This window comes from Athene noctua, chromosome 14 (assembly GCF_965140245.1).
Source record: "Athene noctua chromosome 14, bAthNoc1.hap1.1, whole genome shotgun sequence".
NCBI classification, from domain to species: Eukaryota; Metazoa; Chordata; class Aves; order Strigiformes; family Strigidae; genus Athene; species Athene noctua.
The window spans coordinates 9,161,971-9,177,061 of NC_134050.1; the positions used below are offsets into that span (position 1 = coordinate 9,161,971).

General features: G+C 40.1%; 1 protein-coding gene across 1 annotated transcript; it reads left to right on the forward strand.

The window, feature by feature from the left end:
* The first annotated feature begins 6,877 nt into the window (after positions 1 to 6,877).
* On the forward strand, positions 6,878 to 10,720 carry FADD (Fas associated via death domain). Its single transcript, XM_074918013.1, has 2 exons — positions 6,878 to 7,395; positions 7,858 to 10,720. Exons 1-2 carry the CDS (start codon positions 7,095 to 7,097, stop codon positions 8,142 to 8,144), a joined length of 588 nt encoding a protein of 195 aa, XP_074774114.1. The 5' UTR covers positions 6,878 to 7,094; the 3' UTR covers positions 8,145 to 10,720.
* The last annotated feature ends 4,371 nt before the right edge of the window (positions 10,721 to 15,091 follow it).

Below are 15,091 nucleotides of genomic sequence, written 5' to 3' on the forward strand. Positions count from 1 at the left end.
GATAATAACTGTACTGTGTTTGAGCAGTCAAGGCACTCCCTCTCTAATCAGATTTGAAAAAAACCTTACACCTTCCGATTCAACTGCAGTGAGATAATGACTCAGAAAATACTGTATTGACACATTCTTGAAGGGAAGAACAAAAATCCACTGATCTTTCCTCTAATGGGTAATTCTACTGCCAATCAAGATATCTTAGGTAATGCTTATTTTTAGGAAATGTATCCCCCCTGGTCTTGGCTTGTCATTATTTCCAGTCACTGTAGTGAGCTCACAACACCCGGGTTTAACTCAGAAACCAAGCAAGTGTGGTCAGGCTCATTCATTTATATTTATTAAAGCAAAATTTTAGTAACTCTGGGAGACATTTAGAGGCCAAGATATTTTCTGGCCTGTGAAAAGGCCATTCTGCAGGCTGGATGCAGAGACATGGCTGGGGAAAAGGTTACATTTTTCACACCCCTTTCATGATAATGATCAGATCCAAAGCTGAGTCTGTTAATCCAGAATTGATTAGAGCTGGAATATTCATAGACAAAAAAAAAAAAAATCCCTACTGCTACTTTTTCAACTGCAATGTTGTGTAGCAGGCAATTGAGTGCTGTTGTACTCAGTAAGGAAAAGGGAAAAACCTCTTTTCCTTAGGTGGGAGGATGAAGTCCTGTGGTATAGGACTAATTGCACACTTGTAAGAAATACTTCCAAGTGGTGCAAACTAGTGCAAAATTGATCCATTTCCTGCAAAATAATTATTTTTAGGTTATCCTAACCTTATTTATAGCTGCTCAGAATATTGTATTTTCCAATGCAAAGAAGGAGACTGAAGAAAAACACCTCCATTTAGTTTCTATCCAAGAAAATAAATGTTAAATGTGGGTAAGTATTTACCGTTTCATGTTTTTATTGGGCTTGGGAACTGGCAATACAGCAGCTCAGGAAAATAAAGAACAAATGTATATACTCTTCAGAAATTAATTACTATTAGCTTTCAAGCCTGGCAGTCAGAACCAGTGGGTTATCTCCGTGGATGAAGAGCAACTTCCAGTTTGTATCTTAACTTTGTTAGCTTCATTCTCAACCAGTCACACAGCCCACCACTGCACAATGAGGCACAGTCCCAGTATGGGTTTGAGTCAATGGGTCAGAGCGAGCGTTGGACTCACAAAGGGCTTTAGTTCAGTGGCCCTTCACCAGTCTAAGGGCAGTGCCGGTATCTCTTTGCGGCACCGTGGAAGACAGGTGTGTGGACATGCCCTGGTGTAAGTTAACATGAAATTTGACGTGTCTGTATCATATTCTGCCGTAGGTTTATCTTCAGGAGGAAATTCCTCAGAATAGCTGCTTCACATGGCAATTCTAAGCTAACCCTCAGAGAGTGGGTATTTCCAATGCTCTCGGGTCAGCTTAGGCTAGTTCCAGTGGGGACTGTACAGGATAGAAATAGAAAGGGCCCAAAAAGAGATTTAATGATAATTCACTACTATTTGGGGAGGGGGTTTATTTCCTCCCTGGCTTATTTCACAATGACATTCCTGTGCAGACAACCTTCATTTTCTGTTTTCTCTGTTCTTTTGTTTTTCCAAGTGCAAAATCAATGTTGCAGAGCCTAAGTAATAAATACAGTTTAGAGGGAATGAAATGTGCTGGTCTAATACATACACATAGCTTTATTGACATGTGAAATGTTTGTCTGAATGATTTCATACTTACATGGTATGATGAAAATTCACTACAAAAATAGGTAAAAAGTCAAGTCAGAGATTTTTAGCTGGAGAAAATAAACAAAAGTCTACAATTCACCCTTCCCCTGAAGTTAAACTAACTTCTTGTGCCAACAATAACACAAGAGAACTATATCAACAGAATTATATCAACACTTCTTCTGTTTCAATATGAAGTTCAAGCATCTGTTAACAACTTATTGCTTGTTGTTGTTGTTACTTGGCCAGATCTTTTATCTGTATATAACCTATTCATGCCGGAGTTCACTTTCTTTTCAATACTTATTTACTTTTCCCACACTCTGCTTCTAATTTTCTCTCTTTCAACCCACAATAATTTGACATTTCTTATAGGCCCTTTTGTCATGGACAGTTTTCTCCTAGGATCCTAAGTCTCTTCACAAATAGCTTCTTTACTAGACCACTTTTTTTTCTATGCTAGATGTTATAGCAACAGAGAGGTAGTATCTGGCAAAAGAAACATGGACAGATCAATTCATTCACAGAAGAAAACGCAGAAACACTTTGCTGAAATCATGCATTTTAGGACTTTGCAAACAATGGATGAGAGGCATTGAATAAGTATATTAAATTTTATAAAAATCGGTTTACTCACAGTGGGAGTAAAAAAGCAAGCAAGCAAACAAACAAAAAATCTGTTACTGCCCAATCCAGCTGATAGGGCAAGGGTTGCATTTTTTTAAATACTGCTCTTATCTTGAAGATGACAAAGAAAAACTGAGATGCTCCTAATTCCCTTGAAAGTGAATGGCAGTTATAACAAAAGAAGGGTACAATTGACTGGACCTCAAAAGAGAAACAATTTCTCAGAACTGAGACAGGATTAAACGTATCTAGTCTACACCAAGAAGTTTGTTCAACCTGTTCCTCAGAACAGTCAGGGAGAATCTTAAATTCACCCTGGGTTGCTATTGAACTGTCTGATAAGTTAGAAAAATTATCAAAGCTGCTTCATTAAAAAACACTGTAGCACTGTAGCATCTAAATAGTCTGGCTTCTATGGACTCGGGCAACTAGAAACTGCATCCCAACATGTTTCTCATTACTCAGTCAAAAAGACAAGTGTACCCCCCCTCTAGCTGCAGGGCTTTTGAAAGCACCATGCAGCCCACCTGCAGGGTGGGCATCAGCATATAGATTTTTCTTATCACAGTGGAATGCTCTGAATTTTGATGCCACCTCCACTGCACAATACTCCCCTTTTTCCTTTCACTTCCCAAAACACAAAACAAATACCCCTTTGACATTTCTACCTCCCCTTTGACAATCAGCCCAGACAGTCTAATAAGTACCATTAAGCAACTTGTAAAGAAACAGCAGTAGACCAACAAGCTCTCCTTGACTTGATTCCAGTGTCTGCCTCTGAAGACACCTATTGACTATCTCTTCATCCTGTTTATTTTTTTTTTTTTTTTTAAGCAACTACACCACCAAGTTGGTCAAGATACAATTCTGATCCATTGAGTCTTCCACCTCTCCCTGCTCTGTAAAACTAGACAGGAGGTCCTGCAGAAGCACATCCTTTGCACCTTACAAACCTGGGAGCAGACCCTCATGTGACAGGACTGAATTAATAGCAGTGATTTAAGCTTTAAACATATCAAAGGTAAGCAAAGGACGTACGAAGCAGTAGGTATGTCTCTCAGAACAAAGGCAAAGAAAAATACATGTATTAACACTGGAAACTCTGCTGGTGCATGTAGCCCTTGCTGTGGGCCTCAGAAAGGAGAGAGACTTCTTTGAATATCTGCGTTACCATCTCTGATATGAGCATGACATGTACTGTGCTGAAGTAGCTATGTTGCAACCAGCATCTGAAATCACTGTATTAAAAGTAGTTCTGGTGTGTCAACAGCAGGCTGCACACCCTTGTTAGAGAGGAGGGGCTGGCTGAAAAGAGAAGGCAAGCTATCAGTATTTACAGAAAGCTATTTGTCATATCAAGAGTAAGTTAGTAAGTTGCTTGACAGTAATAGAGAAAACAGTCATCAAAGGTGGACTCTGCAACTTGTATACTTGTTAATGAGTACTAACAGCAAATCAGATTACATCAGAGGGATTGCAGGACCTGCAGAAACTGTCAGACATTTCCACAGCCCCATAGCAGATCTGAGTATGATGCTAGAGTGAAGAAGAAGCGACAGGCAGAAATGTAGGTTGGCCTTGGCTGGAAAACACAAAGCATCTTCTAAAGTTTCCATGCAAACTCATCTCAGTCACCCGTGGTTCAGTACAGCCACATACATTTTACCAAAACGTTTACTATTCAGGGCACGTGGAATAACACACCGCTTTTTAAAGCAGCTGTTTAGTGTCATGAACCCTCCCAAGCAACCTTTCAGCCACCCCGTTTATTCACGCAATGTGACGGTGCACAGGCCCCGCGAAGGGCAGCCACCTGCTTCACTGTTTCGTGTCCACAGTCCCTAAATGGCTGTTTGTGGCCTGAACGTGACACCTCACTGAAGGCTCAGCAGAAATGAATCTTTTTTTACTTTCTTTGCCTGCTCCTCCAGCGAAGAGCATGAAGTCAAAACTCAGTTTGAAACACTCCCAGGCTTCGAGCTCCCTCTGCAGTATTTCTCAAGGAAACGTCTTGCCTCAAAAGAGCTGTAAATTATTTGGTTAGGAACTGGATCATTCGTAGCACTTAAATTTCTGGTAAACTTCCATTGAAATCTGAGCTGGTCTAATAAATCATTTCTATTAAGTTTTATTCTGATGTGGAGTGGTTATGATCTGTTGACCTTGGCAAATACTTTCTTTGCTAAAGCCCCATGAACTGCTTTCAAAGGAAATAACTGGAGGAAAGCAAGTTGCTGCAAGTATTTTCATCTGTGCACGTGTCGAAGTAGAGTTAATGGGTCAGCTTCAGACATAATAAAAGGGACTACTAAATCACTATGCCAGGCATTAGGAGTAAGTTTAAAAGCAGTAATTTATATATTAATTAAATGATGATTTATATCTTTTAGTTCCATGTTTGTTACTAATTCAGACTCCCTTAGAATACACTGACATATGGAATTGCCTTCACACCTCCTCACATTTCAGTGCTGAATCTGGACACTAAGATCGTATGAAACTATTAAAATCTCAGTTGATGTTGCTTTCAATTGCATGTCAAGGGAGAGAGAATAAAGGTATAAATTACACTGATTTAGATTTCCTTCATGTAGATTTGTCTCTGAATTTGGCTAGCTGCCATCACCAGGCACAAACTACCCACCATGTGATTTGGTTCCTCCTGTTTTGTAGAGTCACCTTCCTTGGCAAAATTAAAATGAGGTTTCATTTACCTGGATTTTCTACTCCTGATATTGTTACTAGGGCTTACATCTGCTTTCTAAATTAATCCACACACTGCAAATACACTTCTCTTTGGCATCACACTACCCTTTTTACTAATGTTCTTTCCTTCAGTTTAAAGTAAAGGAAGAAAATACATCTCTCAACTCAGGCACATCTCATCCCAGCTCAAATTCTTAGTGCCAATTCCTCTTGCTATGTACTTTACCATGAGCCCCTGCAACAGGTTAATTCCCTCCAATTTGCAGCATTTAGGGACTAAACAAAAACCTCTCTTTTAAACGGATTTAATATTTTACTTGAGAGACTGGGAGTGATATGCATATTGGCTGCTTTTTAAGGTTGGCGTGATTAGATGCCCCGTTATCTTTCTTGGATGAGGAACATAATGGGGAAGGGGGGGGGAAGGCTGATGGAAGTCCCAGATTTATTGTGAATTTTGGGATTATCTGGTTAAAAATTTTAAAAAATATATTACTAATGCTATAGCAAAAGAAATTATTTTAAGGGAATGCTTACTTGAAGGAGATGAAGCTGCCCAATGTTCATATAACCTGGGAGGGTTATATGGGAAACAAATCTTGTATTCAGTATGAAATACGTATTTTCTTGTATCACTGTGCCCATGCTGTGGATACACAGATGGGCTTCATGTGTGTAGCCAGTTCCATATATTGGCTTTCTTCATCATGTGCGAGACTGGCTCTGTGTAACAAATAGGATGCTGAAAATCTAGCAGGTTTATCTAAGGAGGGCTTGTGCCTGGGAGTTTTAGAAATGCTTTGGGCATAGTTGTTCCTCACATTGGAATGTGAGACTGGAGAAGATGTGGAAGATGGTAACTCTTTAAGCTCGTGCATCTGAGACAACAATCTTTTTATGACAAGGACCATAGGTCTGTGTGCTGCAACGATATTTAATTAAAGGCTGTACTGGAGACAATTTAGTAATGGGGTAGCTTGAGGAATCAGCACACCAGCGTTCACAGAAGGAACAAGGAAACATCTGAACCACCTACACATGCTGTAACGAAAAGCCATTATGGTTTCTCTGAACTTTGGGGAACCTACAAAACAGTGGGATGAACTTGAACTTTCCCATTTAAGAGAAGTTCACCACCTTTCACCTTGTATGAAAATTGCCTTTAAAATACAGGGACTTAACATTTGCCCTCTTTCTTCCCTTTTAAAGGTCAGGAGTTATTTTATGTCACAACTCATCTTTGTGAGGAACAAAGCCCAGGCTGCAAGCTCCCTGTTTCCAGGGAAAGGTGGAGGATGGTCTCCAGGGGTGGCCGAGGTCTTGCAGGGACGGCAGAGGCTGTTTTCCTGGGCAGTGCCAGGGACTGACACCATGGGAACAGTGCCTCTTTGGGAGTGGGGCTCTGATGTGGAATCTTGCTCTTCTTCGAGCGCCCTTTCATCCTTGTACTGCTCTCCCTTTCGCAAAAAACCCCAGAAGTAACCCTTGTAGGCATTGGTGCTCACAAGAAGTCCAATAATTCTGTATTAAACGGGGAGCCCACAGTTCCCCCTGACTTGGGGCTTGGCCAAGGCTGAGGCACCGGGACCCAGCCCGGCTCCTCCCGCAGCAAGGGGGCAGCCGTGCCGACCTCCCCTCCAACACGCGTTTTTTATTCGGCATCACAAAACAAGCCCGTTCACCTCCGAAGGCTTTTAAGCACTGCGCGGTTCCTAAAATCAGTAGAAAGGTCGGGGAGAACAGCAGCCCAGCACTAGCCGGCTTCCTGCGCCGCCATCGCCATCTTATGGCGGGCGGGGGGAGACCCGCCGCCGCCGGCACGTGACTTCCGGTGAGGCCGCCGGCGCGGGCGGAGGGTCGGGGCGAGCGCTGCGCCGTCGTGGCGGCGCCGGGGCCGGGCCGGGCCGGGTCGGGTCGAGCTGGTCTCGTCTCCCCGGGACTGTTCTTCCCCCCCCACCTCCCGAACAGTCTCTCTGAAAACAAGAACACCGCCAGCCTTCTCGCGCGGCCTGTGCCTCGCCCGCCGGGCCTGGCGGTGGGTGCGGTGTAGGCCTCAGCACCATGGATCCGTTTCTGACTCTGCTGCACTCTTTCTCTTCGAGCTTGTCGGACGCTGAGCTTTCTTCCCTGAAGTTTCTCTGCCGAGGGAAAATTGGGAAAAGGAAGCTTGAGTGTGTCCGAAGTGGCGTGGAGCTCTTCAATATCTTCCTCGAGCAGCAGCTGATTGCAAGCGGCAAGGTGGCGTTTCTTGAAGAGTTGTTTGTGAACATTAAAAGAGAAGATTTGGTCTCGCAGCTAAAGCAGTTCGTAGAGGAAGGAGAAGTGAATGCTCCTGATGATCAACCAGATGCGCATGAAAAGCGTAGGTGGCTTTTTTTTTTTTAATTTCACATTCTCCCCCCTCCCCAAGCAAACTCAGTAAGTCTGTACGCAGCCTCTCGCTTCGAGCAAACGCAGAGTAAGGCTGCCCTCAGTTGCCAGCTGTAGCTGAGCCCACAGCTAAGGGTGCTTCTGCTACTAACTGCTGCATGGGACTGTGTTGTATCCTGGAAATGTACCGTGAGGACAGCATATACTGCAAACAGCTTTCCGGAATGGAAGTTTCTTACCTTTTTTTATTGATTGGTCACTTGGAAATCGTGTTATGTAACTGGTATTCTGAGTATATCCAGTGGCTTTCCAGAACGTGGTGTGACTTTCAGTATGTGCGATGCTGCAAGAGTAGTAGCATTTTGCTAAATAAAACGAAACAACCAATTTTTTTAAATTGTCTCTAATTTCTTAATAAATCCATCACTAACTGGATACATTTATGCCATTTCAGGTCTTCAGAAGGCAGCTATTGAAGTCATATGTGAAAATGTGGGGAGAGACTGGAGAATGCTGATACGAAAACTTGGCCTTTCTGAAGTGAAAATAGACAGAGTAGTAGCAGCAAATCCATTGAACTTGCATGAACAGTTGGTTCAGTCACTTCGAGAGTGGCAGAGATGGAAGGGAAAAGATGCAAAGGTGGCTGACTTAATAAAAGGTCTTCGGGAATGTAATATGAATTTGGTGGCAGACAAAGTTGAACAGAAGCTCTTAACGCTGAACACTGGAACGAGGTGAAGTCAATATAAAGACACTTCCATGTCCCACAGATATGGATGAAAAAAGTAAAAGTGTCTTCTACTTTTCTGAACTAAAATCAGTATCATTGTTTCTGTTACTTATTCTGCCATTAATTTATGTGCCTTAATAGGTTGATTTGCGGTCAGATGAAGTGTAACGTAAAAACAAATTCCTTTCAGGTAATGCTTTGTACTTTGATGCTTCCTTTAAGAGATTTTTAACTTTTAGAAGACCTAAACTCCATTTTGTAGAAATTCTCACACATTTGTTCTACCACCCTCCTGAAAACAACATTTGCTTTACTGCAGGCACTTTTCAGACATCCATGGGATACTTCTGAGGCAACTGTAATTTTAAATTTCACAGGTTTGGGTTTTTTGTGGCCTATTACAACTGTAGTGTAAAAGGGAGGAGGAGTAGACCTCTTTACTGTGTACTGGGTTTTCTTTTTGAGTAGCATGATATATTCCGTAATTTGTCAAATACATATGCTCTTTGTAAAAGTTTACTAAGATGATGGCAACCTCAGGCCTCAAGACTAGTGCAAGAGGGCTAGTAACTCCTATGGTGGTTTTTTCTTGGCAAAAAATGTGCCTGGGTTAAACTAGTTGAAATTAAATGTTTATGTCAAGTGCCCTCATCATCCAGAAGATGTTCTCCTGAGAACACATCAGGAGATTGTCAGAGAAATTGTGTGCGTCTCACAGATGTTTACAGCAGCCTCTTTTTACTGCCATGAATGTTTTAAGATTCTTTACCATGAATCCTTCCATAACCTATACCAGAGTCTGATCACGTCTGCTGGAAGTTGCAGCTCACCTCATAAGTAAGCTGCAGTTATCTGAGTTCTTGGTAACAAAAGTGTGTACTGTAACAAAAGCCTAGAAGAAAAATTGGTTTCTTTTTAGTGGAGGGGTGTGAAGGCCTACTGAGAGCAAATATATAGTATATTTTTCCCTAGTGATAACCTGTGAAGATCAGCTTTCTCCACAATTTGTGATCTTCAAAGGTTGCTCCAGATCCAATAGCTGTTCCAGGTCCTCTGCAACTTTTTAGTTCATTCCTGTTCCTTGATTTTTTTTTTTTTTAAAGTGGTTGTAACCAACTCGCAGAGGAAAGAGGATTCATGAACGAGACCAGATTCAGTTTTCTGCTTTAATTTGGAAACAGACTTCAAAAAATGGCCTTCATGCCTAACCTAAGGCTGGAAAAAACTGCACAAGCTTCAAGACATGCAGGGCTGTAGAGGCTTTTGGGGACTATCCCCTATGCAAGGGGGGCAAAAAAATCCTCTGAAATCATTATTGCTTGAATGAGTAGGATTGTTTGTTACTGCAAACATCCTTCTAACTACATACATAGATACTTGAAGAGGAGAGGCTTCTTTTTTTTTTTGCTACTGTACCTGTGTGACTTTTAGCTCTATTCAGGTTCTTTTTACATGGTGCCAATACTGTGAAGGCCAGGTGTCAGCATATAATATACCACTACTCTCTATAAATGTGACATTCATAATTTTCAAGGTTTTGTTGCAGTTGGTGCCTGTAGTTTGGACAATGACACTTGAATATTTGATTGTAGTTAATGGAAACTGTTGTAATGTGGACTTACCTTTTCATTGAGGTTTTTCCCTAAATGTTTCTCACAAGTATTTTTCTAGTCTAGTATGTTAAATAGCAGTGATTGTATCCAAGCAAAGGTGCAGTGGGTAACGCAGAAGTTCCCACTAGTTGCCTTTTGGGCAGATACAGTTCTCAAAGTACTTGCTCCAGTACTTGGCAGTACCAGTTGTTGATTCCAGTCTTCCAGGAGGAGATACAGTGCTGTGCTTTAGCTAAATCACTCGCTCAAATGTTTTGGAGGTTTTTGTTTAATAATCTCCATTCTACAGTATTTAAAAAAAATTATTGCCTCAGACTTTTTTTCCTTGAAGCCTCTAAGCAATCTTTGTGAGCAAAGTGGAATAGCAGTGAAGTTAGCAAGATGAATTATTTGTGGTGAAACAGCTCTGCAACAGTTCCAAGTTCAATCTGTCTGGTAACATGGTTTTCTTGCACACTAGTAATAAGTCTTCTGGTTTACAGAACATAGATTTATCTGGGATATGAAAAAGTATATTGCCTGATGCATATAAAAGGATATTTTTAAGAATAACTTGTTAGTTGTAGCCAAGCACTCATCAGCTACAAGAAATATTCTGCCTCAGAAGATAAAAACCTCTTGTTTCTTTAAGGATTTGTACATACTGGATATTTTACTGTGTATGAAAGCAGTGACCAAGACTGCATCAATCTGTGCGGTACCTCAGGGCCAATTAAAACTGTTTTTATTAGAGATTAAAAAGTTGATTAAGTGAGAACAAAATCAAATGGAACAGAATGGAGCAAAGGGAACAAAAATTTTTTATTGGGAGGAGGGATAAGGGAAAAGGGTGCAATTTGTAAGGAAATGTTTTGTGATCCAGTTAGCAATTTCTTTTCAAAGTTTTGTGGATTCAAATACATGTATTTTTGTAACTTGAATTATAGTTTTGTATAAATTTTGTGCACATTTCATTAAAAAAAAATCCTTAAAATCAAAAGGAATGGAACTGGTTTTTTATATTATGGATTGCTGTCTATGATGACATGTCTAGTTGGGAGAAGCTAAATGTTAAGGACACTTTTAAAGCAAGGAGTGGTGCTAAACAGGCCTTATGTTACCAATGTCCTTCTTGCAACATTTAAAAAAAAAAAAAAAAAAAAAAGCTTTGTCATTGAGTTTCTCAGAAGTGCTAAAAAGGCTATAGCTTTCCTAGCAGGAGTAGCATTTGAATGCTGTCACTCAGAGAAGTGCAAGAAAAAAAAATTCTCTGCCAGCCCTCAGGAGCCTAAAATTGAGTCGCAGTGCAGCGTCTGCATGGAAGATAGGCCTTTGGTGAGTAAGTGCCTTACAATTCTCTTCTCTGCTAGTCATGCTGTGGTATGGATGTTGTATTTGTTCTATAATTAATAAAAAATGTAGCTTATGGCTTATTCTAAACCTGTTCAGGCTTTTGGAGGATGTGTTCAGAAGTTAAATTGATAGAGGCTTCGTTGTTCTGTGAAGCACATACTGGCACTGAAGTGTTAGCATGCACTTAAAGCTTTGAATGTGTAAGAAAAGTAATTTAATTACCCATTTTACTCAGTGCTACTCTGCAAGAGTATCTGCCTGTGAGGAATTACTAAAACCTTTTCCTCTTGGTCTCTTGAGAGTCTTGTTTCCTTACAGCCTTTAGAAAACAGCACATCAAAACATGTGGGGAGTAAAATGTGTCATGTCAGGAGAATTCTCAGTTTTGGAGGATTGTTTCTCCATGTCGCTTCACATGCCCTTGCAGTACTTGCTTGTCATTTCCTAAGATTTTTGAATATATCAATTATATATCCCATATTAAGTGGGGGGGGTTTAACTGCATTATTTTCATGATTGAGTTAAAGTTTTCTAGACTTCTAATTAAAGATCCTTTTACACAAATTGGTTGTCAGGAGTATTTCAAATGCAATCCTTCGCTTTCCTTTTCCTCCATTCCTCACACACAGGCAGATGTATTTACTTCAGCCTTTGTTTCAGTCCTAAAATAACTGGCTACTTTCTAAAATTTAATTGTGTCACTTAATTTTCTAATGGAAAAAGCTTAGTAACATATGCTTTATCTCCCAAGTTCTCTCTGGCACTTAGCATGTTCAGGCTTTTTGGGTATTTTTCAATGGAAATTTATTTCTAATCACTGTCTTTGTTTCTTTCACGATTATCAAAAGGTGGTTTGTGCTGTCCCTCCTGTTCCCTCCATAGATAACCTATGTCCTTAAAATGTGTTCCAGCACAGAAAATATGTTTCTAAGTTATTTTCCCTCTTTGATTTATTATTTATTTTCTCTGCCAGTGTTTTTATTGAAGGATGCACTGGTAGAATTTTTAGAAACTAGTTCACTGTTTCAACCATATACCAGAAAAATAGGAATTGTGGTGGTGGGATGAGGGGTAGAGGTAAGGGTTTCAAGTAATGGTTCAAGAACGTTTGAAGAATCTGTATTCATAAGAAATTCCATAGCTGAGGATTGCTTAACATTAAGAGGGTGTGTTGCAATGGGTTCTGGGAATTGTAGGTTTACAGACAGGGAAGCACAGCCTTATTCAGCTGCCGGGAAAGTGCAGATTAATGTAGGCTTCTGCGTGGGAATCTGCGTGGAACAAATTTACAGGCATCTTAATGATTAAACAGGCATAAGTTTCATCCACAGCTATTTCTGCTACTGGTTCATTCTTGAGAGCATTACACATTCATTTCTTAAAACAGACTAAAACTAAAATAACACAGCTTTGTTGTTGTAAAATTTTTTGTAATATGCATTATTAAAATAAGTTGGTAACACTGAGTTTAAATTTGGCCATTCCTGTGATTTGATTAGTGTTGGAAGTTGAAAACTTTTTTGTCGCTTTTGAAATACGCCATGTGTACAGTTCTTGTGTGGATGGTGACATAGCCTTCCTTTCTTTCAGCTTGGGGTTTAGTTTGTCGAATAAAAGGGTAATGCTGTGTTTCTGGCAGGTCACAGTACTTAAGACAGCTTTCAAAGTAACCAGCTATTGTAGCAAAGTTAAGGGTTTGTATCTGTTCTCTAAGACTGAAGAGATTGGTATAGAAAAAAAAACCACCTCTAGAAGAGGTTTTAAGGATTACATCTCCAGTTCTCCAGTACAATGTAGTAAGTACCTTTGCTAAGGAAAACAGCTTAATGTCAGCTTTGTGTGTCTAATGCTTAAAAAAGTTAGCAAACTGGCATTTTTTATTTACTCCATAGGGTTCAAACCTTCAGACCAGGCCCTTGTACTGTGTGAAGTTACATGGAGATAAAATTGGGCCATTGTCATCAGAGATGTAAAAAAAATCCAGATGTAAAAAACATCCAACATATTTTCTGTGGTAGCCGTTTTATTTACAGGTGAGCCTGGTTTTATAAAACTTTTGTGTAAAGCAATAATCTTGCAATTAAAAATGCTAACAATTTTTATAATGTTTTCTTTTCCATTTCTTAATTCTGTTATTCTATTGATCCCAGCAGGAGAAGTAACTTCAAAAAATAATTTGCAGGATTTAATCAGTGAGCATTTCTTATTGTAGCCTTTTAAAAGACCCTTTAAAAACCCTTTTAAAAGGGTATTGTAGTATTTTTAAAAGGGGGTTTTAACTTTTAAGAGGGTTTTAACAGCTATTCTGTAAGTGTGCACACTACCTGTGGCAAAGATTGTCCAAAGGGATATATGAAGACTTCATGTCTGTACAAAAATTGGTAAGTAATTTTTGTATGCAAACCTGGTATCGGATTTTATATAGAGTGAACATATAAAGTGTGAGTAATCTTTGGTATAAAAATTGACCTACTAAACCTTTCTTGTCGTTAATGTCAGTATGTAAACAACTGAGCTAAATGATTATCTTTTTTTCCCCACCAGTGGTCTCCCTGCGAGGTGCTTCCTGTATCTTCTAGGCATATTGCCAACTTTTGAAAAAAAGTTGCAGAGAAAATGTGAATTAAAAGGGTGCAGCACCTGGCAGGTCTGGGCCTATGATTTCTGGGACACACATCCTGTATATATTTTCTTTATGTTATGCTCAGTGTAAGCAGAATTTAGTCACAGCTTCCTGGCTGCAAAGTCCCTAATGTGGGAAACCCTGGATAGCCTGAATTACCCCCAAAGCCATTATTCCCATGGCAACCGCCGGGCACAGCAGTACGTGGGGCATGTGGCTGCAGCACCCCATCTTCTGGCTGTCCCAACCGGCTGAATAATGTTTGGAAGTTGTTACTAATTGTGAGATTTGCTGCAGTCTCCAGTCAGTGACCATGTCAAACATCCAAGCTGTGAGTGCAGGAATGTAAAATGACATTTCTTGACTGAATTACCTCCTTTCAGTTCTACCGCCCCATTGGGACAGAGCACGGGGATAGACATTAAGAAATTTACTTTCAACATTTTTCTAACCAACAGTTTAGCATGTGGTGCTTCCATTTCTGTATACAGCTTCAGCAATAAAATTCAAACCTGTGTCTAACTGCATGTTTGTGCATGAAGTAGCTAATATATATGCAGATGAATTAAAACTAATTAGAGCTAAACCCAACGAAGTGTACATTTCTAGTTAACGGCTACTTGCAGCTCTGTTATATACCATCTAAATGAATTATTCTCTGTGGACTTGCTTGTAGAATTTTCTGTAAAATGTATTCTACTTTCTACAAAAAATAGCACTTTGATGCTAAAGAACTTCATGTCTCATGTTTCCATAAGGTACATGTGATTCTTTAAATCAAAATATCAAATTCCACATCTGGTCTGTGAATTTTAGGGGATATTAAATGTTACGGTATATCTTAGATGACTGTATTTATAAGGCCCTTCACTCCATGTGGTATTTTTTGGTTTCATTTCCTGGAACTACATAGTTACGAGCAGTCTAACCCTGACTCACATCAGACCTTTATTCATGTGACTGAGTAAGAATTTAAACCCCTTAGTTTCATGTTAGACAAACATAATAAAACAGTAACATGAGTAAGTACCTTAATGTGAGCAAGAGGCACCTACAAACTGTGGACTTTAATTGTAAGTAATTCTGTGGATGGGTCCCTCATTTTCCACCCTGCATTCAGTACATGAATAAAAGCCTGGGGAAGGAAGGTGTCCAAGCTGCTTTGGTGCTTAGCCAAGTTCCCAAACAGTCCTTGAGTTCCTCAGCATATGTAAGTGATGCTTGTGCTCCCTACAGCCTCTGTGGGTAACTAAAAGCAGCTTGGAATACTCTGATCATGATTTTTCTCCCTAGGAATATCTCCTCCTTTCTCCTCGTTTTGCTTAAAGTGGGAATGGATGAGGGAATCCTCATCGGAGTGAGAAATCCTCAGCCCTATGAATTCCTG